The sequence below is a fragment of the Heloderma suspectum genome, chromosome 11 (genome assembly GCF_057233095.1).
Source record: "Heloderma suspectum isolate Gila_16-S chromosome 11, 16-S_ref, whole genome shotgun sequence".
Lineage (NCBI taxonomy): Eukaryota > Metazoa > Chordata > Lepidosauria > Squamata > Helodermatidae > Heloderma > Heloderma suspectum.
This window is the reverse complement of record NC_139468.1, coordinates 25644623-25661670: the sequence shown is the minus strand read 5'-3', so window position 1 is coordinate 25661670 and position 17048 is coordinate 25644623. Positions and strand designations below refer to the sequence as shown.

Sequence of the window (17048 nt, the reverse complement as noted above, 5' to 3'; positions counted from 1 at the left end):
TGGTTCCATTGTCGTACTGCTCTAACAGTCAGAAAGTTTTTCCTGATGTTCAGCTGGAATCTGGCTTCCTGTAACTTGAGCCCATTATTCCGTGTCCTGCACTCTGGCATGATCGAGAAGAGATCCTGGCCTCCCTCTCTGCGACAACCTTTCAAGTACTTGAAGAGCGCTATCATCTCTCCCCTCAGTCTTCTCTTCTCAAGGCTAAACATGCCCAGTTCTTTCAGTCTCTCTTCATAGGGCTTTGTTTCCAGTCCCCTGATCATCTTTGTTGCCCTCCTCCGAACCCTCTCCAGTTTGTCTGCATCCTTCTTAAAGTGTAGTGCCCAGAACTGGACACAGTACTCCAGGTGAGGCCTAACCAGTGCTGAGTAGAGGGGAACTAGTACTTCCCAGGATTTGGAAGCTATGCTTCTATTAATGCAGCCCAAAATGGCATTGGCCTTTTTTGCAGCCACATCACATTGTTGGCTCATATTCAGCTTGAGATCGACAACGATTCCAAGATCCTTCTCGTTTGTAGTGTTGTTGAACCACATATCGCCCATCTTGTAACTGTGCATTTGGTTTCTTTTTCCTAGGTGCAGAACTTGGCATTTATCCCTATTAAATGTCATTCTGTTGCTTTCTGCCCAGCGCTCCAGTCTATCCAGATCATGTTGAATTTTGTTTCTGTCTTCCAAAGTATTAGCTATCCCACCCAATTTTGTGTCATCTGCAAATTTGATCAGCGTTCCCTGCACCTCCTCCTCCAAGTCATTAATACAAATGTTGAAGAGCACTGGGCCCAGGACTGAGCTGCCCAGGAATGCAACTGCTAGAAATGCTTGATGTGTACATCCACTTCAGAGCTCAAAGAGAAGGGCTTACCTGTTGGCTGCAGGTTCCATTCTAGGCTTCTGCATAGCGGGGAGAGAAGGTGTCGGAGTGACAGGTATTGGAGCTACAGGCATTGCAGCCACTGGGGTAGCATTTGCTGGGGTTGGGCTGGCTGCCTTCACTACTTCAGGCTGTGGTACAGACTGAGAGATTGTCTGTATCCGGCTGCCTTTGGGAGACTCAAAATTCACCACGCTGCCATTCTTCCTTGGCGTTGAGGACCGAACTGAAGACTCCTGGCTGATTATGTCACCTGCCTGCTCTGGCCGTTTCTCATTCCCTTCAGTAGTTTGGATTCTGGCTGAGATATAATTACAAAAGAAACCATTATATTCTCTCCTGTTATCAACTAGAACAATGGTTTTCAAAACAGTGTCCCAGCAAACCCTGCAGTCACTTTGGGGTTCATTGGGAAGATTCAATACACTTCCTTGAATGACAGGTGGACCAGCACTACACAGCCATGAGGGAGCATGGAGGCCACTCTCAGCTGAGTAGGGATGGATGACCATTGTGTTTACATTTTAATGCAAACCCAAGTCGCACCACCCAGAACTGAAGTGACACAAACACAATTTGCCATTGGAAATCTGGACACCGCTGAGTTGGCGATGCATTTCGCAAAACAAAACAAAAATGCATCCGACAAGATGCACACGTTCGAAAAATGTGCAAGGAAAAATGTGTACATTTCTAAAATGTATGCACAGAAAATGTACGCACATATTAATAAATGGGTACATGTGTTAAAAAATGTGTATATTTGGAAAGGCCACACAAATATACATATGAATTTCAGTGTGTGTCTGTGTGTGTAGCTCATATGAAAAATGACAGTGGGACATATGACTGGATTGTGATAGTAGTAGTAATAACAATAACAATAACAACATTTTAGGCCCCCCATGCTTGCAGAGGGGAAAAGCTGCCACAAGTCTAAACCTCAACAGGAGATGATCTGACCATGACAAAGGGACTGATTCAAAGTCCCCCATCTTCAGATTACCATCTCCATGGCCAGCTGGAAAAAAAAACAACAACAACAAGACTGGAGTGTGTCCTGCTGCTACATGTGTTGGGCCAATGATATATTGGGACAGTCCCATGGTTGTCATGGAGCCATGAAATCCGGACAAGGTGCCCTCAGCATGAATAATAGCAGCAAGATCCAGCCATAAGTACTCCCATTGTCGTCTTCGTCTTCGTCTTCTTCTTCTGCTTGTTACAATAATAATAATAATAATAATAGTAATAATAATTCACTGGGATCTTGCCATTACTGTAGTAGTAGCAGTAGTAGTACAGGCAAGGTCCAGCCATAAATCCCACATAACAACAACAACAACAACAACAACATGGGACTTATGGCTGGATCTGCAAAGAGAGGAAGAATTTGAATTCTGATTATTACAGCTTGTGAGCTGGTCTGTGACCCAAAAGGCATACAGTCAAGTAACGGCAAGTGTTTTCCCAGCATTCTCGCTCACCTGCAGCCATTTGGACCACTTTTTTCTTGTCTTCGGTTCTTTCCTGGAATGCACACACAGCTAATTAACTAAAAGCCTGGCATGTCTTCATAGCTTCTGTTAAGAAAAGAAACACAGGCATGCCGAATAGAGATTGTGGGTACAGGACTCGTCTTGCAGCCCCCGTTCCGCCCCCTCCCCATCCGCCTGACCTCTTGATCTTTAGTTAAGGCGAGCCCTTTATGAAACACCATGAATAAAATGTGCAAGAAGAGCTGTTGCTCAGTACTTACGTTCTGGATCTGCATTCTCAGTTGATTGTTAGTGAATTTTAATGACCTTGCAATACTCTGCAGGTAATAAATTAGCATGCTGGAAGAGAGGAGCACAAGGCTGTCTCTGAATCGCATCACTCGGATGCAGGAATTGAATTATTATAACTGCAATCATTAATTACACAGCTCGGGACTGCAATACCTGATGAAAGACCTTTCCCGATCTGAACCTACCCAGACATAACGATCAACATCTGAGGCCTTCTGCCAAGTGCCACCTCCAAGGGAGGCATGGAAGGTGGCAACAAGGGAGAGGGCTTTTTCAGTGGTCCCCCCCCCCCAATTATGGAATGATTTCCCCACTGAGGCCCACCAGGCACCAACACTGCCATCTTTTCAGCACCAGGTCAAGACTGTCCTTACTCTCAGGCATTTAATGGCATATGATGAGGCATTTCGGTCAGCTGTCTTGAACAGGTCTAGTATCTTATTGAAATGGTTTGTAGCTATTTACATTGTTTTAAATTTTGTATATTGCAATGTTACGCTGTATTTTATTCTCTTGTATCTGCGTTTGTGATTTTGTGAATTGTTGTCAACCAGCCCAAGAGCTTCAGCTATTGGGAGGTATAGAAATGAAATAATAATAATAATAGTAATAATAATAATAGTAATAATAATAATAGTAATAATAATAATAATTTTCCATAATTTCCCCTTACATGGAAATAGGGATTCCCAACCCTTTTTGTTAATGGAATACAAACACAATGGCCTGTTGCAGAAGACATGACAGCCCACCATGGGTTAATTAACCCTGGGTGCACTGCAGTTTGTACCCTCTACCATTATGAATAAGCAAGCCTCGGCTCGCAGTTGCTGTGGCTTGTCGTGTCACCTGAATCTGGCTGGCGAGGGTTATGTGAGGGTTAAACAACCCTCAAAGAAGCCATGGTTGGCTGGGTTTGCATGATATGACAAGCCACAGTGACTCCTGGCTGGGGCTTGCATATTTGTAATGGTGGGGGATATACGTGACACAGCTCCTCATGGGTAAATTAACCCATGTTAAGCTGTTGTGCTGTGCAAAGTGGCCCAGCGAAATCCAGGCCCCAGTAAATGCTCTGGGAGCACCTGGTGCTGCAGACTTGCTGAAGCCTAGTAGGTATGGACCTGGATCAATAAGCTGGGAAACCCATGGAAGATTTGGATATAAGCATACTAAATAAATAAATCCCAGTCCCAAACATGGATGCACCGCTGTTCCATTAACATCAGTAGGGGTTTCATGCACATTGCGCTCCTACTCTGGAGCCCTGTGTGCACTATGTATGCACAGAGATCGTATACCTTTGATCTTCACGCTCAACTTTGTGAGCATCTCCCTTTACATGCATTCTTGCACCTCCGTTGAAGCGAATGGGAAAGCCTTCGCTGAAGCGGGAAACTTGCAGTGTCCTCTGGTGTACATTCAGTGCATCCGTGTGTTCAGAGTAGACACCCACGTGCAAAATACATGCACGAATGTATGGCCCAAAGTGTCATTGAAAGTAATGGGACTAAAATGAGCTGCAATTGTCCTGTTGATATCCATGGGACTTAAGCATGATTATCACTTTCTCTGGATTTAGGCCTATGATTCATTATTTGTCCATTCAAAAGACTTGGAAGTAGATACCCAGTCCAGTCCAGTCCTCTACATATTTTAAAGGACAAAGCAGCAAATAGTCGACATGTGCCCCATTTACATACTGCAGCCAAGTACAAAAAATATTGTGTGTGAGATGCCATTTTCAGCATGGCTACCTCATGCTGTGGAAGCCAACATGTCATGAAATGTCCAATAGCTTGGCTCCAGATGTAATTCTATAATTTATTCTGGTTGAGCCAAAGAGATTTTTTTAATGCAATTAATTTTACAAAATTGCAGTGTGCTCCCCCACCAGTTAAGGCAGAAACCTTGCATTCAGATAGCATTTCAATTAACATAGTAATTGCATGCTATAGCCCTCCTAGGACTGTACCACTCCAAGACAATATGAAGTGGATATGAAGTGGAAATATGAAGTGGAAATATTTCATTGACTGATTTATTGATTGATTACATTTCTATACTGTCCAATAGCTGTAGCTCTCTGGGCAGGAATGAATGCTCCTCCACATCAAAAACTCTGTGCATGTGGAAAGGTATCATGTCAGGGAGACAGTTTCAGGCCTAGTGTTTTCCCCCTGAGATGCTACTTATCTAGGTGCACGGCATTTTTGACATGGGAGAACATAGTCCCTCACCTGCCTTCTAAAATGGTACAGGATTATATGACCCGATTGTATGAACTGAACTCTTGAGGGGGTGGGAGAAGCAGCACTGTTGACTGTGAAATCAACAAGAGATTTATAGACTTACAACAGAAGCAATAAAGCCGGGAGGACAACTACGGGGCTGCTCACGTAAGTCATCACCTTGTTGAACCAGACAGGAAAGTCAGCTTGAATGGTTTCAGACACAATGTCGTATATTTTTTCTTGCCCGCTAGGATGAGGGGAAAAGAACATATAATTGTTCTCTCAGAAAATTCAAAGCATCTTAAACATTTCAAAGTTGTGTTCTGATAACAGCCAGGCTCTTAGACTTTGCCAGAAATCTTGGGATGGTAGTGAGGCCTGTATTTACTTGGGAAGGCAGGACTGGTTTGGTAGAAAGGGCTGGAGTGAACCTTTCCAAGTTTTGTCTCCCTGAATTTTATTTGAAAACACATGGATAACCCACAGGTTTTTCCAAGAGTTTTCTGAAATGACTTGAAAATCTCACATTAATTTCAAGGCAAGCTGGAGGGGGATTCCCTGTCTCTAGTCTTTTACAACACTAATTGCATGGTATAGCTCTCCTAGGACTGTACCACTACAAGAAAACAACCACCCCCCTTTTTTTAACAGCTCAGAGTCTCAGAATTCAGAATTTTGTATTTTGGAACTACAAGATTTATACAGCTTTGGATAACAGTGAGAACATCATGATCAATTTAATGATGAGAGCTAATGTATCATAGTGACTAAGAGATTAAAGGTGCAATCTTGCTGGATTCAGATCCCAGCGCCACCAAAAACATACCAGGTGGTCTCTCAGCCTCAGCACTAAAATATGAGGGTATTAATACCTTATATTTATACTTGTTGTAAGGATAATTAATAGAATGTATGTGGAGCACTTTGGAAATTCTAAGGCCTCTTTCTGACTTTATGCTGTTGGCATACAATCTGCTACAATGGATTCTTCCCGTGCTGCTGAGTAAATGGGCAATCTCAGATGGTCATATCTTGGCTCAATAAGTTGAGAAATGAATGAGTCATGTGGCTGCGCATGCAGCTGGGATATACGGATTTTGTCAAATCTGTTCTGTCTGCATTTCACAGATTGTCAAGTGTCTTTCGTTCTGTCATCTGCTCATTGACAGAATCAGATATTTTCCGATTTCTCAAATTTGTGCAAATTTGCATTCGCGCAAATCCACACTTGCGCAAATGTACAAATCTTCACGCAAATGCACAAATCCTCCCCCAGATGCACAAATCTCTCCCCCCCATGTGCATTTGCATGTTTTAGCCTATGTCGGAAATGCACAGTTTCAGCCAGTGTTTTTGTATTTTATGTTTTTTTCTCTGACTAAGCTTGTGGCCAGTCCGCAAATCCATAGAATCTATGTGACTTGGGAAAAGCCAGGCTGCTGCAGGATCTGTGGGTCAGAGTCAGAGAAATCTGATCTCATTTGATTCTGTTGCAGATTTCTACAACATCCGTACATGCTGCCCCTTCACTTCTCACTCCCTGCAAGCAAGCGTGTGAGGGAACCAAGCAACCAACCAGGAAGTCTTCCATTAGCTATACTTTCCTGTTTTGTCTAAACTGAGAAACTGTGGATGACAGCTTTGGAAGAAGCTAGGATGTTAAACCATGGTTTGAAGTCAGTTTAATATCCCAGGTTGTTCCAAAGCAGTTAATCATAGTTTCCAGATTCTGATGAGAAGGGAAACTATAGTTCAGGGGTGGACAACATGGTGTTGTCCACCCCTGAAAACAAGCTAATTTTGACTCTTCTGGTTCTGGAGCTTTGTTGCCACTCTGGATGTCTGTCTTTTTTCACTGCTGCAGGCGGCAGCAGGGGGGGGAGGTGCAGCCCTCAGGAGGGGTCCAGGGTGCAAAAACGGCCACCAGGCTTGCTGAAATTGCCCACCTCTGCTGTAGTTAATGGAAGACTTCCTGGTTCACTGGTTCGTTCAATCACTTGCATGAAGGGAGGGGTGAAGGCTCTCTGTGTACAGCCAAACATCTTGTTTATAATCTTGCCCCCACTGTTTGTTCAGCTTCTGAATATGTTATATATTTATTGCATTCATAGCCCATTTCGTTACTTAGATGCACAGTTTGCATGCAGTGATTTATCCTGTCACACACACACACACCCACACACACATATGAATGATTAGGCCTCATCTGGAGTACCGTGTCCATTTCTGGGCACCACCCTTGAAGAAGGATGCAGGCAAGCTGGAGAGGGTTTAGAGGAGGGCAACAAAGATGATCAGGGGACTGGAAACAAAGCCCTATGAGGAGAGACGGAAAGAACTGGGCATGTTCAGCCTTGAGAAGAGAAGACTGAGGGGAGATACGATAGCGTTCTTCAAGTACTTGAAAGGTTGTCACAGAGAGGAAGGCCAGGATCTCCTCTCCATCATCCCAGAGTGCGGGACATGGAATAATGAGCTCAAGATACAGGAAGTCAGATTCCGGCTGAACATCAGGAAAAACTTCCTGACTGTTAGAGCAATACGACAATGGAACCAATGACCTGGGAAGGTGGTGGGCTGTCCCACATTGGAGGCATTCAAGGTGAAGCTGGACAGCCATCTGTCAGGGATGCTCTGACTTGGATTCCTGCACTGAGCAGGGGGTTGGACTCGATGGTCTTATAGGCCCCTTCCAACCCTGGGCACTGATGATGTAAACTTCTCCACAGGTTTTTTTTTTTTTTTTTGTAATAACACAAAGCTGGCCGTGCATGTTAGTGATTTTGCTGGCTTTTCAAGTGAACATAGACTGTTTGCCTAATTTGTTCCAGATGAGCTGGAGGGTCCATGGTTAGCAGTCACCTGGGTCATCTCTCAGTCCAGCTCTGTCCAGGCTCCTTCCCATGTCACTGTTGCCTCTCCCCAGAAATAAACTGAGGGGACTGTTGAAAATAATATGTGTACTTAAAGTGTGAAATCCAAACTGCCTGGAGTTTGGATTTTGCACACCCACACACACAGAGAGAGAGAGAGAGAGAGGGAGGGAGTAAAACACAATACCAGCATCAACTCACCTAAATGGGCCACAGTTTAGAGATGGCTTATAGCGGGCAATAGCAAATATGGTTGGAAGCATGCACAAAAAGAGCATGAAGAGCAGCATAGCCAGGTAGAAGTTATTAGATCTAGAAAGAAGGCAGTGTTATTACAGAGTTCTCCTCCATGACATTCTAGTATCTGAACATACTAGTAACATTCTAGCATCTTAACTGGAGCTCTAGTATCTAGCTCTAGTTATTACAGAGTTCTCCTCCATGACATTCTAGTATCTGAACATACTAGTAACATTCTAGCATCTTAACTGGAGCTCTAGTATCTTAACTTATTACAAAGGAAGATGATGTTAGTACATAATTCCCCTACATACCATTGGAGTTCTAGTATCTTAAATCATTCATAGCATATTTTTTCCCAATTCTTTTGCTATGGGAAACTCTCCAAGAGAAATGTTATCCCTTTTTCCCAGGGCCCCATCTATCAAAATGTACCATTTCTGCCTCCAAAGTCTTCCATAATTCTGATATGTGTGTGTGTGTGTGTGTATGTGTGTGTACATATATATGCACACACACACTCGTAGGGAAGATGTAATTGAGGACGTTCCTTGTGAAACATTCCATTGCCCTGTTTTAGAAGTTTCTATGTTGATTACTGGTGGGTCAAGCTCATTGGTTTAACCACTTAGAGGTTTTATTATATTAAGCAGTATATAAGAAATATAAACAAATAGTCTATCCTGCAAAAAAAAAAAAAATGAGATTGCTAACAGCAGTAGGAAGATTACACAGCATCTAGCACATTTATAGCAGAATGCCTGTGACGCCCATGTTGCAGGCTGTAAGCTGGATTTCTGATGCCTTATTATTGCAGTTCTGGGATTCCTGTTACATTAACTGTTGCCTGACATTTACATTTCCTTTTGGACTATTTTGTATCTTGAATTTTATGGCCTATGGCGAAAACAAATACAATCAAATTCCTACATATATAAATTTTGATCTCTGCTCATGACTGCTTGGACTGGACATCAGAAATAAGGGGATGTCTCAAGCTAACTAAGCCCCACTGGCCTAGTTTTCTTGCTCTGCACAAAATCATTTGAGGCTGGAACTACACCTTCAACAACCATTGTGTGGCTGCCACCAAACAAAGCCAACATCTGTCTAGCCACCTCTTCCTCCCTCTCCCTGTAATGTTTAGTAAAGAAAGCCATCCTGCGGTGAAAGTCCACCCCCACACCTAAGTGGCAGCTAATTAAGTGGAGCAAAAGGAAAGAAACTTGCAATGTGGTAACATCATGTCTCAGGCTTTGCTTTACTAAAATGTTAGCAGGGGGAAAGGAGGAGAAGCAAGACTGCAGCTTTCAGTGGCAGACACACAGTCATTGTTGATGTGCTGTTCTGGCACCAATGGCCCAATTGTTATCCCTGCCCTCTGCATGGCATCACTACCCAATTGTTATCCCTGCCCTCTGCCAGGCCTCACTGCTCATTTATTATCTCTGCCTTCTTCCTGGCCTAACTGTCCAATCATTATCCCTGCCATCTGCCTATTGTCACTGCCCATTGGTTACCCCCACTTCTGCCCAGCCGGCCTCATTACTCTATTGTTGTCTTTCCACCTGGCTTCACTGCCCAGTTGTTAGCCCTGCTCAGCAACTCCCTGTTACTTATTCCAACTCTCATATGAACAACAGATACCCAGTATTTTATTTTTTTTTAAGCGGTTGGTTTTTGTTTTCTTTGTTCCTTCCCACCTCTTTCCTATCCTACCCCTTGTTCCAGCTTGGCTTTTGACAACTTCCTGAACTAGGAAGCCCCTGTCTCCTGCCTGCAGTCCCACTTCTTGCTGAGATTTCCTCCAGTCTCCCCTGTCCTGCCTCAAAATGGCAGTGTCACTTAGGAAAAGGAACGTGGGACAATTCCATTAATGAAGCACCACAGGGTAATCACCTTCTGTATCTTACTGGCTTGAAATCAGTGACCCGGTGCAGAATTTTTATTTTATTTTATTATTAAATTTATTAATCGCCCATCTGGCTGGTCACCCAGCCACTCTGGGCGATGTACAGCATACAATAAAACAATAAAATTCTACAATAAAAACATTTTCTAAAATACCCTAACCCATCCCAAATGCCTGCCTGAACCACGTTTTTAATGCACGATGGAAGCTCATTAAAGAGGGGGCACGGCGGAGTTCCCTAGGGAGAGAGTTCCACAGAGTGGGGGCCACCACAGAAAAGGCCATCTCCCTCGTCCCCACCAGTCTAGCTGTCCTGGCTGATGGGACAGACAGAAGGCCATCCGAGGCTTTGCGAGCCACTATGGATTCTTCTAAGTCAGCCATCTTCCTTTAAGACATTTGGAATGTTATTGATATCACGTGGTGCCCTGTTTTGCACCTTGGATACCTGCATTAGAGTTCTGACTGGTTCTGACTGAAACCCGGAGAGGATTCACCACCCCACTGACATCAGAGCCACCAGCCACCAATGTCGTATATCATATCATATTATGTGTTATTTACTAACCTGGAAGCTCTGAAGACTTGCTGATGAGGCACATTGCATGTTAAGACTGCCCAGCTACGCAGGTACATCAGCCCAATCAGCTTGAGAACATTGAATGCTGGGAGGCAAGGTGAAAAGAAGGCTCCCATCCTAGCAAAGAAAAGAACCATAACCCTCCAGGTAGCGCATAACTGGAGAAAGGGAAGGTGCCATGGCTAACAGTGGCCAAGCTTCCTCTGGCTCGATTCAGATTGAGCCCAGTTAATTATGAGATTTCTTGGTGAGCATTTCAAAAAGCTTCCCTGGTTTCTCACAAATTCCCTCTCCTGGCTTCTAAAGCTAATGCATGCACATTGATGATGCCACAGGCCTGTGCCTTGTCATATTGTCCCTTGGGGATTGAAGTTACAGGACCAACCATAGTGCAGAGTTGCTTGGAAACACACACACACACACACACACACACACACTCCAAGAAGCACACTTGGAAACAAGAGAGTTGTGACCCCCATAGGGATGGGATGAAGATCAATGGCAGATGTACATGATGGCACTTTTCAAGTCCCTAAAGGGCTGTCACACAGAAGAGGGCCACAACCTGTTCTCTACCATCCAAGACTGTAGGACACACAATAATGGGCTCAAATTGCAGGAAGCCAGATTCTGGCTGAACATCAGCAAAACTTCCTGACTGTTGGAGCAATATGACAATGGAACCAATGACCTAGGGAGGTGGTGGGCTCTCCCACACTGGAGGCATTCCAGATGAAGCTGGACAGCCATCTATCAGGAGTGCTCTGACTTGGATTCCTGCATTGAGCAGAGGGTTGCACTCGATTGTCTTGTAGGCCCCTTCCAACCCTACTATTCCATGATTCTATGGCCAAGGGCAGTTCAACACATCTGGAAAGCTTCCTAGTGGTCAGAGCAGTCAGATGATGGAACTAGCTGCCTAGGGAGGTGGAGAGCTCTCCATTGCTGGAGGTATTTCAGCAGAGACTGGACAGCCATCTGCCAGGAATGTTTAAGCTGGATTCCTGTACTGAGCAAGGTGTTGGACCCGATGACCTCAATGATCCCTTCCAACTCTATGATTCTGTCCATCACCTCTGTACTTGAAAGAGGAGTCTCTGTTTCCAGATTGTGGATTGCAACAGATAAGTCTCCATTGGGCACAACGTACAGCATCAGCAGTTACTTCACTCTAAGTCTACTGCCCATCTTACTCCCTCCATGTGAGCTCTTGAGGCTGAGAACCCCATGTCTGTCATCTTGGCTCTAGCATCAGGACCACCCAGAGGGGACATACACTCAACATCATGGGCCAGCCCAGAATGCATCAGTTGCAATGAACCAAAAAACAACAACCAACCAGTACATTGCTTACCAAATCATCCCTTGGTTGTAGACCAAATGCAAGACATTTTCTGCTATTTTAAATTCTCCATATTCAGGCTGCAAAGTAAACAAATACAGGACTAGATGAGCGACTTTTTTTAAGAGCAAAGATTCATCTATGGCAGGGGTCCCCAACGTGGGCACCTGCAAATCTTTTTTGTTTATTTTTCCCCATTTTTTTAAAAATATACGCACATAGATTTATATATATCCATAGCAATGAATACACATGAAACATGTACAAATTTCTAGCAGTTATACATAGGCTTCAACAAAAGCAGACCAGATATCCAAATAAGTATCCATTCGCAGGTGGCGTCTATATGCCACCTGTTCAGATACTGAAAATGTTGTAAGGTCCTCAGTCCATTGCATTATCGGAGGTGAGTGTTTATCCTTCCAGTGCTGCAATATCAGTCTTTTAGCTGTCGAGAGGGCACAGAGAACCCATTCATGCTGACAATTTGTTAATTTCCATGAAGCAGGTAAATTATTTAAAAAGAGCATGTACATCAGTGAATAGTAAAGACTGTTCCAGTACAAAATTTATCTGTGTAATAACCTCCTCCCAAAAAGAAGCAACTACTGGACATTGCCAAAACATATGCTTAAAAGAAGCATTAGCTGTATTGCACCACCAGCAATTAGCTGAATTAGACAATCCCTTATTAAAGAGAGGCTGCGGTGTCCAATAGACATGAAACAAAGGTTTTTGAATAAGACGTGGCCTCAGAGCCACAGATGTGGCAGGTAGACGCCAAAGCGGAAACCCACTGATTAAGCATTTTATGATGGTGCCCACAGCCATTTCTCAAATTCCTAAATATGTCCATGGGTCCAAAAAGATTGGGGCCCCCTGCTCTACAGTACTCTTGTGCACAATGATGTACAGCAGCAGTTCTCAAACCTTTTTGGGGGAGGACCACTTGAAAATTGCAGTGGGACTCCACAGACAAATTAAACTAGCCTATTGCCCTCCAGATGTGCTGCACTACAAGTACCATCATCCCCATCCAGCATGATTCAAAGCACATACATAACTCACACTAGCCGAGGGGGGCTAGGTTGCCCCCTCTCTGTTGTCCTTCCACTGGCAGCCAAAGATGTTTTTAGTCAAGCGAGGCTTTCACATTTAAACTGGTGTGTTGCTGAAGGGGGTTTTCATTGTTTGGTGCTATTTATTTCCTATATGTATTGTTGCATTTTTCATAGTGTTTTTTGTTTTTGTTTTTATGCTATGTTTTAATTAAGATTTTGTTTTAAATCTGGATTTGATTGTTAGTTGCCCTGAGTGCCATCTTTATTACTGGAGAGGTAGGGTAGAAACTAACTAACTAACTAACTAACTAACTAACTAATAACTAGCTCTGCTCAAAATATCCTAGTCCAACATTCTAACCACTACATTGGCTCTCCCTCTGTGTCCTTATAATGTGTTGACTTTCTGTTAACTTGTTAAATTGTGTGTGTTCCCATCACCAGTGTTAGCAGCTTATAGCGTGAGGCAGGAGCAGGGAAAATATTTGATGTGACAAGTTAACAGCACATAAGTGGAAGTATCATAACACTAGTTGAGAGGAGCAGATGTTATGTTATTGAGGATTTCAAGTTAAACTAACAGCACAGACCATCAGCATAGACCTGCTGTTTTCAGGAACTTCCCCCAAGGCAGAACAAGTTAGAACCTTAGCTGAACAATGAGGAGAACGAACAGCACCATATATTAGTTGGAGGTGCTGCTTATATAATCAGGATGACACTATCTGTTACATAGAGAAAGGGGGGAGAATACAACATAAGGTTTGCCATTTTTGGCAGCCACCCCATGTCCATGTAACACGCCCGAACAGTCTATCCCTTTTTTTTCTAGTATTAAACATATATATACTCACAAACTTGCTTTCCAAATCCCAGCACCAAAAGTCACTTAGATATCGGACGAAAAGTCCACGGAAGAAGTCAATCAACAGGATGCTCGCCACAGTGAAGAGCATGTCGATAATCGACAGCTTCAACATTTCCTGAAATAGAGGAAGGATGCAACAAGATCGTATTCAAACACAAGGGGTGCCCATTCAAATTGACCTGCTCTGTGCCTTCCAATGTTGCCTGTCAGAAGAACCATCTCCACTCGGTTACCACTATTAGAATTAGGCCTGATAGAAATATGTGCCTTTCCCATTCCTCCCCTCCCTTTTTCTCCCCTATGTCAATATTTAGATTCTAAGGGCACTATCCAACTGTGTCATTCTGTTAGCACAGATGATGTTGCACTTTTGTAAATTAGGTTCTGAACTTTGCGCAAGAGAAGAACCCACCTAAAGTTACATTTGCACAAGCGTGGTCACACAAGAGCTTTTGCACAACCGTTGCATTGTGCAACGTATTGTGCAACATGCTGTGCAACCTGTTGTGAAACTTCTGTGCACCTGTTGCACAACTGTGCAGTTGTTGCACATTCCTGCTTCCTGGAAATTAACAAATGGTCAGTATAAATGGGTTCTCTGTGCCAGCTAAAAGACTAATTTTACAACATTGGAAGGATAAACACTCAGCACACCTCTATAGGGAATATATTCCTCAATCTTGGTGCTACCAATGAAAAGACACTGCCTGTCTTGGGTACCTGCCCATCTAATCTCACATAAGGTCTGGACCTACTTGACCCACGTAGGTCTCCCAGCATTGATCCTGGTGACTTTGGGTGTTGGTTTCATAAGAAGTCGTCTTGTTGGTCACCACCAGGTTGGCAGGCAGGGCATAGCTTGGCGTGCGGTTCTCAGCCAGAGAGAAGGTGCCATTCTTCATCATTTGCATGCTGGGAATAGTTGTTGAAAAGTTGTCTTCCAGAAAGGTTTTAGTAGCTAAGAAGGTGGTAGCATCTACCATGTTGCTTCCATTTTTGTGAACTTGAGATTCCTGAAATAGAAGTGGCTTGACAATTAAACTCAGAGGTGGTCCTTAAAATAGCCTGGTTTCAGAGTGTTTGAAGCTTTAAAACTTCTAGGACTTCAAGCCGAGTCCCTCAAGTTTTCTTTGACTATTAGGAGGGAGCCTTTGGGACTCTAAACAGAGCCCCTGCTGTTTTTTGTATGGAAGTATGTAATGTATAGCCTGGCTCTTATTTACATCCAAAGCCTGAAATGCCACTACTTTTTTTTCTCCCCCCCCCCGCCCCTTTCTTCTGCTATTCTATCAAGACTTCATAATACTTCACATTTCTACAATGCTTCTCAGGTGTACAAAGTGATTTGTACTTGTAGACAATTCAGCTTTCCCCAACCTGGTGCCCTCCACATGTTTTGGACTTCAACTCCCGTCATCCCCAGGCAGCAATATCCCCCTATCAGAGAAGGGGGATGAGACAGTATGTATGAGGATTTTGTCTGCACGTGTAAAACAGTCACACATGCCTCATTCGCAGCCTCAGACATGAGTCCGAGGAGGAGAACATGTTCTCCAAAAACCTTCATGCTTGAACATGTGCTCTCATTAGAAAGGTGTGCAAATTTCAGAGAAAAAGCAGCTCCAAATTGCACAATATTTTTTAAATGTGCAATTTCATGCTTTATTCATTCATTCATTCATTGCATTTATATCCCACCTTTTTTCCTCTTGCAAGGAACCCAAGGTGGCTTACATTCTCCTCCTCCTCCTCTCCATTTTATCCTCACAACAACAACCCTGTGAGGTAGGTTGGGCTGAGAGTCTGTGACTGGCCCAAAGTCACCCCAGTGAGCTTCCATGGCTGAGTGGGGACTAGAACCCTGATCTCCCAGCTCCCAGTCCAACACTCTAACCACTTACACCACACTGGCTCTCCTCTTATTCTATGGGGGGAAGTTGCTCAATTCACCATGTTTTGTGTAATTTCCCCATGCAATTGTGTTCTATTTGCGCAATTTTCCCATTCATGCATATTGGACAGCGCTTGCAAGTACTCGTGGAAACCAAAGGAGAGCCGAGCATTAAGCTGATGCTCAGAGAATCTGGGCGAGAGTGAAAATTGCTTGTTTGCTTATCCCCACGAGGCAGTATGAGAGGGAATCAAGCTTGTCAAGGCCACCTTGCGAGCGAGATTCTAATGGGGGGGCACTGTGCTTCCACATTCATAGCTCAGCCGCTACGCTGCTAAATTCTACACAGACATTTCCCATTCATTTCAGAGAACGATGATGAAACAGAGACCACATATTGCTTGTCCCCTCAGATGGCCAAGAACCACAACTTACAGCGATGCTCATGCTGTCGACTTTGTCCAAAAGTGCAATAATTAAACTGTAGAGGTTTCCCAGATATAAGACAAGAACTCTGTGAAAAACAACAAGCACGAGAAGCTACAATCAGCTTATGCCATTGTTCCATTGCAGACCCCCTCCCCACACCCCCCCACATACACCTGCATCTTCCCTTGGTTCCATGCAGTTCCGGGGTGGGGGGGGTGTCACATGTCCTCTTCTACAGGGGACAGTCTTTTCTCTGAAGGGCTGCCAGAGGACTGCCATTCCCACGCCTGCCTCACCTTGCCTTGCTTTGCTCTTGGGCTGCCAGCATAGGGTGGCCATGTGTCCTCTTTTTATAGAGGACAGTCCTTTATTTGAAGGTGTCCAGTGTTTGAAGGTCTGCTTGGTCCAATTCCAGTTTAAAGATCAAGAACCATCAGAAGGAAGAGTTGGGCCTTGAAGTTGTCCAACAACAGCACCTGGACAGCAGACTGAGCCAGGCACACAGAGCACCCGGCCACAGTCTTCTGCACTATAGTGAGATGCATCGTATTTCTATTTAAATTGTAACAATAATGTCGACATTTTCACCTATACATATAAATTAGCACATGCAAATCGATGTCCTCTTTTTGTCCCCCTTTTTGGTGGTGGGCATTTTGCCTTCTTGGCAATTCACAAGTGGCTACCTTAGCAATCGGTCCAGCCTTCGTTCTACCAATTTGACGCAGCCAGTTTCCCATACCTTGCCAGCTGAAAGCGCAGAGTGGTTCGAGGATGGTACATCTCCAAGGCAGCTACCAGTTCAAAGGCAGAAGGCGCAAGCATCGTGATGAGAGAGACGACAACACTCACCTGGAAAGAACAGCAGCGCATGTGCTTTTCAGTCAGGATGCTTGAGAAGCTGGGTCTATATTGTTTTTCTCTATATTTTTCCCAATTTTGTTTTAAA

The 17048-nt window shown here is 44.0% G+C and overlaps 1 protein-coding gene across 1 annotated transcript in view; it reads right to left on the bottom strand.

Annotated features, from left to right (window-relative positions):
- TMC3 (transmembrane channel like 3) overlaps nt 1-17048 on the bottom strand; it is a 46266-nt gene that overhangs the window by 4283 nt on the left and 24935 nt on the right. Inside the window, exons 11-21 of the mRNA XM_084816433.1 lie at nt 16842-16951; nt 16106-16184; nt 14535-14792; nt 13766-13894; nt 11863-11930; nt 10497-10625; nt 7978-8088; nt 5025-5150; nt 2639-2717; nt 2367-2409; nt 871-1180 (exon numbers count right to left, since the gene is read on the bottom strand). Of these exons, the coding sequence (XP_084672559.1) occupies nt 871-1180; nt 2367-2409; nt 2639-2717; nt 5025-5150; nt 7978-8088; nt 10497-10625; nt 11863-11930; nt 13766-13894; nt 14535-14792; nt 16106-16184; nt 16842-16951 (1442 nt within the window). The remainder of the gene's footprint in view (nt 1-870; nt 1181-2366; nt 2410-2638; nt 2718-5024; nt 5151-7977; nt 8089-10496; nt 10626-11862; nt 11931-13765; nt 13895-14534; nt 14793-16105; nt 16185-16841; nt 16952-17048) is intronic.